The sequence below is a fragment of the Physeter macrocephalus genome, chromosome 14, assembly GCF_002837175.3.
Source record: "Physeter macrocephalus isolate SW-GA chromosome 14, ASM283717v5, whole genome shotgun sequence".
Taxonomy (NCBI): Eukaryota; Metazoa; Chordata; class Mammalia; order Artiodactyla; family Physeteridae; genus Physeter; species Physeter macrocephalus.
Genome location: NC_041227.1, coordinates 103,697,227 through 103,712,847, shown reverse-complemented (window position 1 = coordinate 103,712,847; position 15,621 = coordinate 103,697,227). Strand labels below are relative to the sequence as shown.

The following is a 15,621-nucleotide window of genomic DNA, read 5'->3' as shown; positions in this document are numbered from 1 at the left end:
CTGCAAGGCCAATCGTATTGTACCTGACGCAGGGTATGTCCATGGTTCCCAGCATCTCACCTGGAAGTAGTTGCAGTGTGCATAGGAAGGGGCAGTGGGAGTCACACAACTACTGAGCGCATCCAGGTGGGTAGACGGAGAGCAGCACTGCAGCACAGCTGGAACAAATCCAAACACAGAAAAGCCGTCAACCCAAATAAATCGCGACAGCATTCAAGGCACTCCTCTCTTTCAACTTGGAACAAAAAATTCCAAAAGTTTTCCTTTGTGGGTGCAATAAAATATATTTATATTTAGTCCAATTAGGTGCCCTTATTTGTTGAAAACAAATGGTAATAAGGCAATTTTAAAAGTCATTTAAAAGGGTCATGTCTACTTTTATAAATGATTTCTTTAGCACCTAAACATTTTGTTGCCCTTCTAACCAAACATTTATTCTTACTGAAAGTAGTAATTTCCTTTTATTGAAAATATCAGAACATAGTCAGAATTCTAAAATAATTATTTCAATCATTTTAATAGTAACAAACGTTTGGAGGAAGGTTTTTAAGGATAAAATAAGTATAAGTACTCTCCAAACACTCCTACTGTTATACAATGCATCCAGTGGAATCTATGAAAAAAATGTTTTAACAATTTAGACAAGTGGTTAGGAATTCAGATTCTAGAGCCAGACTGCCTGGCTTTGGAGCCCAGCCCCAAAATTTTAATAGCTGTATAAACTTGAGCAACGTTAATCCCTTTGGGCCTTAGTTTCTGCATTCTGTTAGAATAGGGATAATAATAGTACCTACATAACATGTTTGTTGTGAGGAGTGAATGAGTTACTATGCACAAAGCACTAAGAACAGTACTGGCATACAGTAAGCAATCAATAAACAAATAGCTAACAATGCTATTATTTTAGCTAAGGAAATACATTTTCCAAACTTTCTCTTTATAGTTAGGATACCATGAAAAGACTGAACTCTTTCTACTGGTAGAGTCATACTTACAGATGTAGCCTTAATAATAGGTTGAGTCTCCTCTTTTCCAGAGAGAGACCCTCCAGAACGACTGAGAATCAATTATAACATCACATCTTTGGATTAAACAGAGGATGACATTTGTTGAACACCTACCATATTCCAGGCACAGTCCTAGGTCCTTTACATATATGGCCTCATTTAATCCAAACAACAATTGAATGAGGTATTAACATTACTTTACAAAAATAAGGAAACTAAAGCTCAGGGATGTTAAAAAATGTGCCGAAAGTCACAACGCCGATAGTGACAGAGGCAAAGTACATGCTCTTTAATATATCATAATACTTCCCTAATCTTTCCTTCTTCCTAAATGTAATATTTTAATTTTACTAGAACTCCACTTGCTGAATATTTTTAAGGTATCTTTTTTATAAGGTGGCAACTTCCTCTTTTTTGGTCCACGTTTTTCATATTTTGAGTGTGCTAATAAAATTACTAAATAATCTTATTCGGTAACCTTTGAAGTAAATTAGCCTAAGGATTGTAAAAATTCATTAAAATGCTTCCCTATTTCTCCATTACTGACTACTGATTTATTAAATGTCAGAAGTTCATAAAGGTATACAAGAAATAAATATTTTATTTTATCATGTACATTTTAAGGCATTACATTTTGCACACAGAAGTAAAAAATTAAAATAATGGATAGAACTCTAGTTCAAGTACAAACATAACGGTTGATGTTTTCTGAATTACATAATTTTAACAAGTCCAGTGGTTAAAAAAGCCAGATATTACTAGAATGGCCACATAAAATTCAAGCTGTTGTCATTTCCAATATCCTTGGAGATTATTCAAATACACAATTTTAATGTTTTGGATTTGAATTTGGTTTCCCAGAGTATTTAAAGGCACAAATATCCTGGGACATAAGTTAAATCCAAAAAGCAAAACAGCAAGGAGGGGTCTGCGGGGTTCGCCAAAACTGAAAAAAACTGGGATCTTTAGTTTTAACAGCTAAGGAAAACTTAGCCCCCTAGTGGCAGTAAAGGACTCAGTCGGGGCTGCAGGTTTTCACCCATCAGGGCACCATAAAAGTGTTTTGTTACAAATAAATCAGTGAAAGGTATTAGCTTTATTTTTCTGAGATTGCTATGATCTGACTCCATTGTTTACACATTTTGAATAGTTGTTAAAGTATACTTTAAAATAAATTTCTTGGAGAAATAGAATATATAACAGAGAATATATTAATAGATAGTTGATAGCTGATTTGGTATCTAAGGAAACAGCAAAATAGTGAATGTCCTTTAAAGTGTCCAGTTACAAATGGAAAGTAGAAAGGTACCTGCATGAAGAAAGGGAGGACTTGAACAGATAATCCAAAAAGATTCCTCAATGGCTATTTCCTTACCAGTGCAGTGCTACTTTGTATAATCAACAAAACAGAACAAAACAAAGTATTAATAAGTTTACTGAATATGAAAACCTAGCTATAAAAATGCAACTGTGTGCTTAATACATGAAAAATTCATCTAGCGTGTATTATGAAAGCACTGTGAAAGCACTAACATTTATAAAACTGAGTTTATCGCTATGTCCTAAGACACGTTCATCTGCATAAAGATCTTCCAGTATTTTCCTGAAGGCAGTGTTCACTTAAGGCATTAAATTGCATATAGAATAAAAAACTGGAAATAATGAACAATTTCTATTTCATATATAAATATCAGAGTTGATGACATTAAAAAAAACAATTCTAGTAATAAAATAAAGCCAGGATTACTAAAAATTTATCTAAAGGTAAAAATTTTCACATCCACTATAGGTTAGGAAAACAGGTTCATATACTTTATCCTACGGAGGTTAATTCAAATCTAGAATTAAAATGTTTGGGACGTGAATCTACTCTCGAATAGTACAGTGTCAACAGTAAGGAAATACTCAAAAGGAAAAACATCCTAATAAATAGTAAATTTAATTTCAAGATAAGTTACTACAGCAACTAGAACCCCAACATCTCCTCATCTACAGTGAGGTAAAGAAATGGTTTTCTAGGGACTTCCCTGGTGGTGCAGTGGTTAAGAATCTGGCTGCCAATGCAGGGGACACGGGTTCGAGCCCTGGTCCAGGAAGATCCCACATGCCACACAGCAACTAAGCCCGTGAGCCACAACTACTGAGCCTGCGCTCTAGAGCCCGCGAGCCACAACTACCAAGCCCGCGTGCCACAACTACTGAAGCCCGTGTGCCTGGAGCCTGTGCTCCGCAACGAAGAGTAGCCCCCGCTCACCATAACCAGAGAAAGCCCACGCACAGCAACGAAGAACCAATGCAGCAGGGAGGGAGATGCAAGAGGCAAGAGATATGGGGACATAGGTATATGTATAACTGATTCACTTTGTTATAAAGCAGAAACTAACACACCATTGTAAAACAGTTATACTCCAATAAAGATGTTAAAAAAAAAAGAACCAAAGTAGCCAAAAATAAATAAATAAATTTATAAAAAATAAAAAGGAAGGAAATGTTGACTCATGCCACAGTATCAATGACTCTTGAAATAAGTGAAATAAGCCAATCACAAAAGGACAAATATATGTTTGCTCTTATACGAAGTCCCTAGAGTTATCAAATTCTTCAAGACAGAAAGTAGAATGGTGGTTGCCAAAAGATGGCGAGAGGGGAATGTGAAGTTAGTGTTTAATGGATACAGATTTCAGCTGGGGGGAGACGAAAAAGTTCTGGAAATGGATGGTGGTGATGCTAGTACAATAACGTGAACGTATTTAATGGCACAGAGCTGTACACTTAAAAATGGTTAAAATGGTAAATTCTATGTTACATATATTCTACCTCAATAAAGAGCAAGGAAAATATAATTGTGCTTTTGCTTAGTTTCTTCTGGCAGCTAAAGAAAACCTCCTGGTGTATCTATGCCAAGTCCCTCTTTGCATAAGAACAAAACCAGCCCTTTTCAGAGAAACTGACAATACAGGCTACCTGAGCATCAGAAAGCTCCTATAACTTGAGATTCCATACTTGTTTATGTACATTATGTAGGATTAGAAGCCTAAAGATCAAATCTTTAAAATTTAATGTACTTTAAAACAATAATAAGCAACCTTCTTTGCCCAAGAGCCAATTCAGAAAAACTTTTAAATAATGATACAAAATATGTTTTTCAGTAAACATATGTACCTTCAGGGGAAGGCTATGTTCTTACAAATCACTTTAGTTAGCCTTTAAAGTATTAATGCCTAGGCTCATTTGAAATACAGTTTTTAAAATGTTATCCTTTATATGTAAATAGTGTTTTAAGTTTTATAGTCTATTCACATACATTAATTCATTTAATCCCCGACCCAAAATATTATTGCCACTTTATAGAAAGGGAAGTTGAGGCTGAGTGACATGAAATAATCCACAGAATGTCACAATGTCCATCAGATGACTAACTGCAAAGCTGAGACTAGAATTATTTCATTCATTCAATAAATTATTTACTAAGGGCCCATTATGGCCAAGCACTATGCTAGGTGCAGGGGGATACAGAAATGAATTAGACACAGCCCCACTCCTCAGAGGCCCCGAACTGGACCCCCGACTCCAGCAGCTGGAGTATCTTCTCTCTGCTTGAGCAGGGTGAGTCAATAGCCCAGGGCCAGTCCCACTGCCACCGGCAGCACAGAAGGGGAGCTCCCCCCACCAACCTCTGTCATCTACCCTATCTGGAAGTAACTAACTCTGGGGAAGAGATATATAAGGAAAGAGTCTCTCGCAAAAGAAAAACAAAACCAAAGTCCCTCTTTGTATGACAGGCAGGCAGGCAGCAGAGCACAGTGGCCAAAATAATGAACCCTTGAGTCAGTTTGCCTGGATTTGTTCCCCAGCCCTGCCTGTGCCTGGCTGTGCTTCAGTTTCTAATCTATAAAATGAGGATAACTACATTCCCTATCTTATAAGGTTGTTGTGAGGATTAAATTAATTAATATTTGGAAAGTGCTCAGAATAGTACCTGGTCACCGTGATTGTTATACAAGTATTTGTTAATTAAAATATGAGATAAAAGGCAGCTACAAATTGCTAATCACTGCTGTGAGCTTAAAACTTAACGCGGAAAAAAAATCAAAGTTGATTTTGAGTCAATTCAGCATTACAACATGAGTCAAAGGAAAATAATTCCTCAATACAGGACTCTCTATATAAATATGAATATATTAATATTCTTATGTATGGTCAAGTATATAGAGAATGAGTAAAATAAAAAGGTCTAAAATGAAGTTTTTTTATAAAAAAGGGACATTAAATTATAGCAGCACACTGAAAATAGCATGAGAGGAAAAAAACTGAATTCAAGATAGGGTAAGACTAAAAAGAGTCAAATAGCACTGGATCTACAACATTTTGTCTTGAAGAAGTGATAAGACTGGAAAAAATACAAACGATCTAGGCAAAGAAAACAGATGCTTTGGGACTTCCTTGGTGGTCCAGTGGTAAAGAATCCACCTTCCATACCGCGGGGCAATTAAGCCTGCGTGCCACAACTAGAGAGAGAAAACCTATACGCCAAAACTAGAGAGAAGCCTGCGCGCCACGGCGAAGAGCCCGCACCGCAAATGAAGACCCCACGTGCCACAACTAAGACCCTATGCAGCCCAAAAAATTAATTAATTAATTAATTAATTAATTAATTAAAAAAGAAAACAGATGCTTCAAGAGAGGAATGACAAATGTAAGAAATAATTCAGGTGAGTCCATTTATGAGTCAGTCTGATAGCAGTTTTTTAGTTTCAATGTTTCGCTTTACTAGAGAAATTAATAATTTATGAAATATTACAAAATTCAAAATTTACTGGTTATACCATTTGAAGACCAGATCCAAGTTTATTTTCAATATAACTAATTTTTAAATGAAGTTGAGTATTGTTTTTTACTAAAATTTGATCCAAACCTCAAGTCATATAGTTCACTTTGAAAGGACTGAAGTATGACCATTATTCCAAAATTAGTTACTTTATTAGGATTTGGAGAGCTGGATTTGGGGGTGAGTATCATCATTCTGCCTCTGAGAATAGTATTTTACTTAACTCTGGGAAAGTCATTTGTAAAGCCCTTCACAAACAGGTACTCACTAAATATTGGTTAAATTGCTCACTATTTTTTGCTTCCTTCACCTAAAATTTGGAGGAATTAAGTACTTGTACAGTATTTCTTTAGCACTTTCTCTTCCATAGCAGGTCTTTCGTATTTAACAATACAACTTTTTATTTTTTTATTTAGATAGTACTTCAGAATGTTCAAAGCAATTTTGCCTACACTGTATCATAGAACTCCTCTATATATTCGAAGTCATCATGAAATCATGAGATTTCTTTTTCTCATAACCTCAGAACCTTCATAGTCATTTCAATTATCCATATCAAAGAAGACAAAACAAAAAATTCAGATAACCCCAGATTCTATTTCATATGCACTCTACATTATCAAAACATCAGCAGCACTTACTTGTTCTTTTAATGTGTCTCTTCCCTAGTCCTTACCTTGGACTCTTGGAGACGATTTTTAGTGTAATTATCAAATTAATAAATTAATTTATAAATTTAAATCCAAGCTAACATAAAATATTTTAAAACAACATATATCCTTAAATCACAATAATTTAACAAATAGTATTTCCATAATGAGGAATAATATTAACTATTTGTAGTGTTTTCTAGTAAATACTATATAACTAGTTCTCATAAAATTTAGAACTAGGAGTTTCCAGGAGGATTGTTTGGAACTTCGAATACCTTTTCCTGTAGAAACATCATCATATAGGCTAGTCTGGCTCCTAAGCCAGACTATAACCATCTATACCTTAACAGAAGGACCAACAGTAATATAGAACCTAACCACTATGTCTAATATGTCCATAGGAAAATTTCTCCAAAATTCCAAATTAGAAGGCCAAGAACATTTCTACATCTCTCTGTTGCAGTCCTTCTAAATTTCAACTCCCCAGAAGCTTTTTGAGTCTTTAGTAGTGTGAGGAGGGGGGTTTAGAGGGAGGTTCAGAAAAGAAAGAGAAACATTTATTGGTAAAAGGAGGGGAAGTAGGGGTATTGTCCAGTTGACGGGCTACAGAACATAAAGCAAGTGTAAGAAAGGCACAGACTGTCTCTCTGTGTATATGTATATATATTCTGTGCATATATGGAATGCAGCCAAATTATAATTTAGATAGAAATGCCTAATTTGTTTATTAAAATATTGGATTAAACTCCTCAATAAAAATCTGATAGTATTTGTTGCTATACATAAGATATACAACTTATAACATGAAATTAGTCATCTTCCGTTTTTAAAGATCACCCAGATATTTTTGTTCTTCAAAGAAGTAGCTGAAAATCTGGAAAAAAAGAACTAGGCCTCAACTTTTTTTTATATAATAAGGTAAAAAAAAAATTTTTAATCTCTAATAGGTAAATGATTAGAAGAGCTATATCATCTTACTCCATATAATTCCTTCCCCTTTTCCTTCTCAACTCCATCCTCCAAAACAGTAGCAGCTCCAAAAATCTATACAACCCAATCTAATTTAAACCCTGGTTTTATTATTTTAATATTATTAAACTTAAGTGCTTTGAGAAAATAAAGCAATCCCTTTTACTGGCCATATTTAGGTAGAACGCAATGAGCCAATAATAAAACAATATGTTGGATGCTACCAGCTAGAAAATAGTGAGTACTATTACAAATGGAACAGTTCCCAAATTTACAACTTTTAAAAGGCAACAAATTATTTACCCCCTTATCTAATTTACATGCCTTCCACTTATTTTAGCTTTTGATTTCGTCCCGCCTGGGAAAAATGGTCTAACAAAATACCTCTAGAAATTGCTTCCAGATGTACTTAATTAATATGCCTAGAGCCTTAATTCATAGGGCAAAGGATGGCCCCCTTTCTTCTCTTCCCAGTCTTTTCTGAAAGCCTTGACCCTTGACTTGTTTCTATTGCCCCACTTCATCACTCTGTGTAAACACTACATGAAAGCACACATCACCTCTATGGTGCTTCTGCAAAACAATGAAATTGTTCTGAATTAAATGGTAATGCTATCATTTTGCAAAAATGTACACCCCACCCCCCGGCAAAAAAAAGGCACTCCCTAGCCCCAAGAAGCTAAATAGAGGGTCACTATCTTAAGGATTCCCAATGAGTGGCTTGAGATCTACTAGCAGGCCTTCCATGCCCTTGGCTGGGCTCTGGGTCAGTTGTCATTGTCAGGCTCTTCTCTCTGCTACTCCCAGTTCTTCACTGGCTAGGATTAACACTGCAGGGACTGCACTGCCAAACCACACCATCACATTTTTACTACAAGAATATAATTTAGTCTTAAGAGATGGTGAGCTGCTCTTTTATTAAACTTCGTTACTGAGATACTAACATGATTTCGTTATGAGGTAGTCTCAGCTACATAACTAAAAAATAAACAATGTAATATGTATATAAGCATGTTTTCTAAAAAAAAAAAGAAACCCACAAAAAACTACTACACCAAGAGCAGGAGTTATACCAAGGTCTGATATACTAAGTCTTAATTTTATTACTAGGACATATTTTGAGGATACAAAAGTTTCACTAAAAACATACACCTTTATGCACGAACAGAATTTTCACAACCTTTAAGAATCAATGAAATTTTACATATTGCTAAATAATGTGTACTCATGAGAAATCTTTGACATTTCTTAAGTGCATATTCCTATTTTTGTTTAGGCATACAGAAACACATTAAAAAATATATAAATTCTCATTAAAAGTACCTTAAGAGAAGCCACTGAACTTGAATTTCTCATACCTGTTGGATAGTAGGCTTGGGAGTACTGCGCTGAGGGTGTGTAGTTACTATATTTTTGGGAGGAGCTGACCATTGTTTGAGGACCTTGCTGAACATGTACGGATGTGGCACTGGGCTGCAGGGTACATGTAACCTCAGTTGGAAACCTCTGTAGTACAGGAAACGGAACCCCTTTATCTGAAAAAGTGGGAGACGTTTCCACTTGTCCTGGCTTCATTCCAAGAGAGTTCTGCCATGTTCTAGGAGGAATCGGGGTCCAATCTAAACCTTTCAGAGGGAAAGTACCGTGGTTGTGGGATGAAGCTGATACGTAGGAGTAAGGAGACAAACTATCTCGCCGGATGGACCGGTGGAATTGTCCTACAGCCACTGGTCCTGCATAAAAGAGGAGGAGCACATTTACTAATCTTACATTACACCACCAGACGCAGTAAACCAAAAGTCACAAAATATGCGCTACTCTTCACTTGTGGGTATGTTGAGTTCTCAGCCATTTTTAACACAACAGAAATTTATTGGTAAAAACAAGTTGTTCAGAATCCAGAATATGAGATTACACATATAATGCTGAAAAAATAATCAAATAACTTTTGTCTGGTTCTCAATATGACTGTCATAAGAGACAAAGCAGCCAAACTCTAACATTAAATCAAATGTTAAATGTCATCTTACCTTTCACCTCAACTGACTGACCCAGATTTTTCCAATCTGTAAACTACTTCCTAGAAGTTTTAGAAATTCCAGTCTTTCAAATCACTTAGGAACCTTAATAATAGGTACAAAAATAAGCCCTCAACCATATACATAAAAGATATAAGTATGGAAGAAATAAAAATTGTAACACAAACCAAAAAGTAATTTAATGTTCTTTGCTCCCTTTCAGTTTTTTAAAATTTTAATAACAATCTTTGCAGAAAAGTCAAGCTTGAAAACTCTGACTTATTCATTCCTTAACTCAATCAATAATTTTCCATGGTCTTTTTTTCCCTCAGAGTATCTCTAGTCGGGTCCCTTCCTAGATATCAATGGCTCTCAAACACTGATTTACATTTGAATCACCGGGAGAGTTTGTTAAAGACCCACACACTCAGGCCAAGAGATTCCAATATTTGCTTTTTCTTATCTAGCAAAGTAGAAAGGAATTAAAAAGTGGAGATGAGGAAGAGAGAAAAAGGCCAATACTAAGTAATGAGGAAAAGGAAAACATAAATGTTGCAAGCTGAACTTATTTTAAAGACTGTGGTTCTTGAACATATAGCTAGCCTAATTTATTCTTAGGAAGGGCTTTACGCACTAAATTATGTAGTTCACAAAGTCTTTTCAATTTGTTTTATTAAACTAATCCATAAAACAGAGGGAAATCTAATTTATGTGCTACTCATCTGCTAAAGATGGAACTCAGATACCTACTTTTCCAAATATTTAAACTGTAAAACCATTCTACATGTTACACCTCCTTTGTTCTAGTAGTTCTATAGTGCTTAATTTCCTCTAAAGAATAAAGCATTAGGGAGCGCTCTTAACCACTTCTGGTTTGCCGCTGCCTGATTCAAATTGATTCTGGCTCAAACAAACTCTTAAAATAAAATTTAAAAAGAATAAAGCATTAATGCCAGAAATAAACAAATATACGCAATAAACAATTCTGGAAACTGGAAATCAAGAGCTCTAAATCTAATGGGGAAAAAAAAAATCTTAGCTCAGAAGATTAAATGCATTTAAATGATACACCTCTTAAAAACTATTTTTCCTTTTTTCCTTTAAAATACAAAAATAGTTTTTATGCTACTTGACTAGCAATTCCACGTGTATACACACTTTGAACTACCACTGAGAATTCTTTAAGACCCAAAGAAACATTTTTTTGCTCTTCACAAACAGGTGTTTCTGAGGTCCCAAACTACCCACCACTTGATATTTTTCTTGGATGCTAAAACTTCATGTTGCTACAGTGTGCCCTTCTTTACTCTCTTTAGCGTTAAGTTGTTGATGAATTTTCAGACTGTCAATAACTTAAGCAGATAATTAAAGAATGCTCTACCCTGATTTCTCACATTCTGGTTTAGATCTGAATTAAAATATAATTCTGGTTTAGATCTGAATTAAAATATAATTCAACTTCTACTACGATAAATTCTGAGTGACGGCCAAATATTTATATTCTTTAGATGCTGCTAACATAAGGACACAGGATTAGAAGGACATTCCTTTCAATTTGTTTGGTTTTTTAAAATAAGGAACTAAAACATGCTCAGCTCTTATTTATTCTTCTGTTAAGGGTTACTTCATAGGGTTCTATTCTGACCAACTTTATATAGAACATCACCTACATGTCTTCAGAACATCTAAGATATATTTGGTAAAGATTAAATCCAGAATCCTGGAACTGTAAGGCAGGCTGAATTTCTGTTCTTAAATTTTCTATTCCGTCTATAAAAGTGAATCTGAGCTAATCAATCCCCAGGAAAGAATTTGCCTCCTTCCCAAAACTTGCCTCTTGAGAGCTTGTTATCCCCAGGCAAAAACAGATTATCTAGTGCTCAGACTTGCTACTTAGTTTAGAAAACTTTACAAGTAGTGTAAAATAAACTGCCACTAAAAACGAAATAACAATAGTGGGCAAACAAAAAAGGGAAAAACATGTTATCCTCACATTTCTTATCAAGTACATTCTCAAAAGGTGAACGGGACAGCTGGCTCAGTGGATCTAGGTAAGACAACTAGGTCCAAAAACAGAGGATTCTACTGTAAAAGAGACATATTTAAACCAGAAGCTGCAGTAGAACACGGAAAACAGAAAGGAAACTGGGAAGGCGCAGTGTAGTCAGGCATATAACCAAGGCAAGAATCAAGCAGAATAAAAATTAGGTGAGGAAAAATAGAAGAGCCGAGGACTCAGAACACGGAATTAAAGCAAACAAAGTTGGGCTGGTATTCTTGAACTTAGAATTACATTCCACCCAAACCAGTAACACAGTTCCCTAGTGAACCAAGCCTGTGGTGTAGACAATCCACACCTGACACAGCTTCTGCACACACCAACAGGTAGAATGGTAAAAAACAGGAAATGCATGAAAACTACAATAATTGAGGTATATATGGATTGATGTATTGTCTATACTGAAAAAGTATGAATTAAATTTCTGTCTGTCAACAAATAATCTTTAAAATGCTGACCAACTGAACGGTAAGTGAAGAAAATCAGATCCTATGTAGTCCCTGTATTTCTTCAACTAAAGTGAACTCTATCCTTAGAATACAACTGGGTTTAAGATAGGGGAGAGAAAAAGAAAATCGGAGAAGAGAAAAAAGTGAGCAAGAGCTGGCTTGTATGTATGTATGTATGTTTCTTTCTTTCTTTCTTTGAAGTGGTTATCCTATTTTTCCCACGGACACATTTTCAGTCTTTTCTCCTTCTGCCCACCAGACACGCAATCTGAAAAACAAATATCCATGTCAGAGAGTCTACCAAATGAATGCCAAGGTATTGTCTCCACTGCCTTTCCCCATTCGATTCCCCACCAAACTCAATGACCATTATATGGAAGTAAGCAGCTTAATATTCCTTTAGAATTCCTTTAGAACATTCCTATGCCACTGCTATTTTTCCAACTGGTTACTAGAACTCTAACCTAATCGCTTATCTTCTAAACTCCACAGATACACAACCTAATCCCTTATCTTCTAAATTCCAAATGAACATCGCTTCATTCATAACCCTGGGCCTAGGTTAAACTGAACATAGTGTTACTTTTACTCGTATGTCTAAAGTTTCTCCGTAACTGAGAAGTAACCCAGACACTTCTGGGGTGTGCTCCAAGGACAAAGCACAAGATAAACTCAAAGGGTCAATACTGCCACAACAAAGAGTTACAGGACTCCTATCACTCTGTCACAATGTGACCACTGCAATGTCCCAGAGCCCTCCCAAGCAGCATGCCCTGTCCCTTTCCCATCCCATTTAAGGAAAGACATCAGCCCCATTTTTCTCCCACTCAGCACACTGAAAGCATACGTACTCTGCCCAGTCAGCAGATGACTTGCAGGTTCCCTGGCTATAAAAACAGACAAGCAACCCATGCTCATCGCCGACTTTCCCTGGCTAACAGGAACTCAGCCCACTGTTCTTGCAGCGACCCTTCTCTTTAATAAACCCTACCTTCCTTAACATTCTGCCTTGTGTCTGCAAATTCTTTTCCAACCCGTGCTCGGACCACGACAACTTTTATGTTAAATCCATGTTAACATGATGAAAATGTCTCTATTACTCTTTTAGTTGAAGGTAAAGAATGAATTCTCGTTATCATATCCTGTTGCTTTCTTGGTATGCTGCTTCATATCACGGACGCTTTAAACAACGAAAGGGAATACTGCCACCCTCACCTTCCTGAAAGAGGGGGAAGGGCATCGGAAACCAAGTTTATAAAATAAATTTCTATCACAGAGAGTTTTTGAACTTTGAGTAAATACAAACTTATACACAGAAAATTTTTTTTTCAAAACTGAAAGACTGAAGGCAACAGTGAAAAATTCAAAGGCTGCAAATGGGAGCTTTCTAAAATCCTGTTTAACTAGAACTTGACAGTTGTAAAGAAAACCATTTTTGCCTTACATTTGTCTAACCATAACACCTAAATAAGCATCAGGTCTAATCAGCTACAATGAAAGAACTGTTTAGCCAATTCATTCTACATAGGAACAGTTATCTGGTAAACAACAAAATATATTATGATATTTTTGCTTTTAAGATATATAAACGCCTATTGTTCTACACCTTACTCCAGAACCTACAATACGATTAGTGTCAGAACATGTCTTCCGAGATTTCTTAGATGTGTCATTGGGTGGAAGATGGCATATCTCTTCAAAGGACAAACTTCCACTCGAGGCACCTTGTTCACTTTCCCTTGGTTGGCATAAATGTTCTAAGTGCCCTTGGCTGTGACTGTTCCCTCCTACCCTGACCTTTGCCATATCCTCACCCTGTAGAGGAACTCTGTTCTGCTTCCCATCAGAACAGAGGAGCCCCTTCTGTGTTTCTTCCAGAACCAGGGCTCCAACAAAGGCCTACTTATTTGAGGTGTTCGCCTTGGAGAGACGGCGTCTCGAGAAGGTAAATGGCTATACAGGTTTGGAGCCCAAAGGGTTCTGGGAGGACTAGAAAGCAAGCCTAATGCAGAGGTCCCTGTGGTCGCTAGTGGACACAGAAGGGCCTCAATGTTCACGGAGGCCTCTGCGCAGAGGCGGTGCCGGCGGGGAGGGGCGCCGGCGCAGGTGAGGGCGGTGCAGGTGCCGCGGCCGATTCCGGGCAAGCGCCGCGGGAAGCGGCTCCCGGGCGCATTCCCGACACAGCAAAGGAGAGGATGCGCAAATGCCCTCGGAAGTGGCGGTTGCCCCGTGACTGCAGTGCGACCGGCGCGGGGCGTGACTCACCGTGCGGCTCAGGCCGGGACCCCGCGGGCGGCGGCGGCGGCGGCTCCTGATGTGGCAGCGGGGAGGTGGCGGCCGAGGCCGAGGCGGAGGCCGACGTGATGAGGAGCCTCTGGAAGCGGTTGGGCGGCCGGCAGGGCACCTCCAGGCCGGCCGCCAGTTTGGCCTTGTTGGCGCTGGTGAGCCTCTTGAGGTGCACGAGCAGCTGCGGCTGGTCGCGGCGGAAGTGTGGGCTGTGGAAGTGGTGGAGGGCCCCGTCGCCCGCCGGCCCGCCGCCCCCCGGCCCCGGCTCGGGCCCCGCTGCGCCCGGCCCGCCCAGCACCACCTTGCGGAAGCCGTAGAGGTTGAGCTGCCGGATGAAGCTGGTGAAGTTGGTGGTTTTGAAGAGCTCGGGCTCGGCTCCGGCGCCCCCGACGCCGCCGATGCAGCCGCCGGCCCCCGCCACGGGCGGGCTGAGCAGCTCGGCCTCGAAGAGCGGCTGGTCGATGAGCAGCCCCTCGCCGCGGCCGTCCCAGCGGATCGAGCGGTACCGGGGGCTGTTCACCAGCCGCCACAGTTTGGCGGGGAAGTTGTTGGGGTTGATGGGGGTGGACAGCAGCGCCTCCTCCATCGCCCCGCCCGGGCCCTGGGCCTCGCCCCGCCGAGCCTGGCTCTCACACCCCGTTCTCGATCCCCCCCGGCCTTCGCTTCGCCCTGCCCCCTCCTGCCAGCGCCAGGCCGCGGACCGTTGGCGCAGGAGCCCCCGCGGCGCCCTCCGGCGCGGCCAATGGGGCCTCGAGTTCCCGCTGCGCTGCCAGACGCGCCGCGAGCGATCCGCCCCCTGAACCCCAGCGGCCTGGCCACGTGCAGCAGCGGGGAAGTCGCGCTCTCTCGGCGTCCTAAACCCGCCGGACGGGCTGGGAACCGCCGCCCGCCAGGTAGTGTTACGTCCTGCAAAGAGATCGGCCCGGTTATACCCCGTGGAATGCTGAGACCCATGTTTCCCTGCAGCCGGCGGAGCTGTGGGACTTCAGAATGCAGCAAGCGTGCAGTGGGGCAGTACAAAATCGGACGTTTCTCAACAGCCAAGGGCACAACTCTATTATAACCTTAGTCCTAACAGTTGAATTGCTTGTCTCTCCAAATAAAAATGGTGATGGTGGTATAGTATCCTGAGTACACAAATTCACCTTTTAGAGAGTAGCATTTTACATGTTTTGAAATATACTCTTTTCAGCCAATATTTTTCCTAAGACCGTTTACCCAAAGTGGAAAGAAAACGGAGGGAGCCTGTGAGGAGGGAAGCAGGAAGCAGGGAGACAGGTACAATCCCGTGTGCCTGATCAACCAGCTGGTGAAATTTTAGACATTAAAGAGAAATAAACCTCACATGAGGT

At 39.2% G+C, this 15,621-nt stretch overlaps 1 protein-coding gene across 1 annotated transcript in view; it reads right to left on the bottom strand.

The window, feature by feature from the left end:
* The window catches only part of HSF5 (heat shock transcription factor 5), a 50,179-nt gene extending 35,324 nt beyond the window's left edge, over window positions 1–14,855 (bottom strand). Inside the window, exons 1-3 of the mRNA XM_024128031.1 lie at window positions 14,249–14,855; window positions 8,816–9,190; window positions 61–158 (exon numbers count right to left, since the gene is read on the bottom strand). Coding sequence (XP_023983799.1) covers window positions 61–158; window positions 8,816–9,190; window positions 14,249–14,855 — 1,080 coding nt within the window. The remainder of the gene's footprint in view (window positions 1–60; window positions 159–8,815; window positions 9,191–14,248) is intronic.
* Window positions 14,856–15,621: the final 766 nt, after the last annotated feature.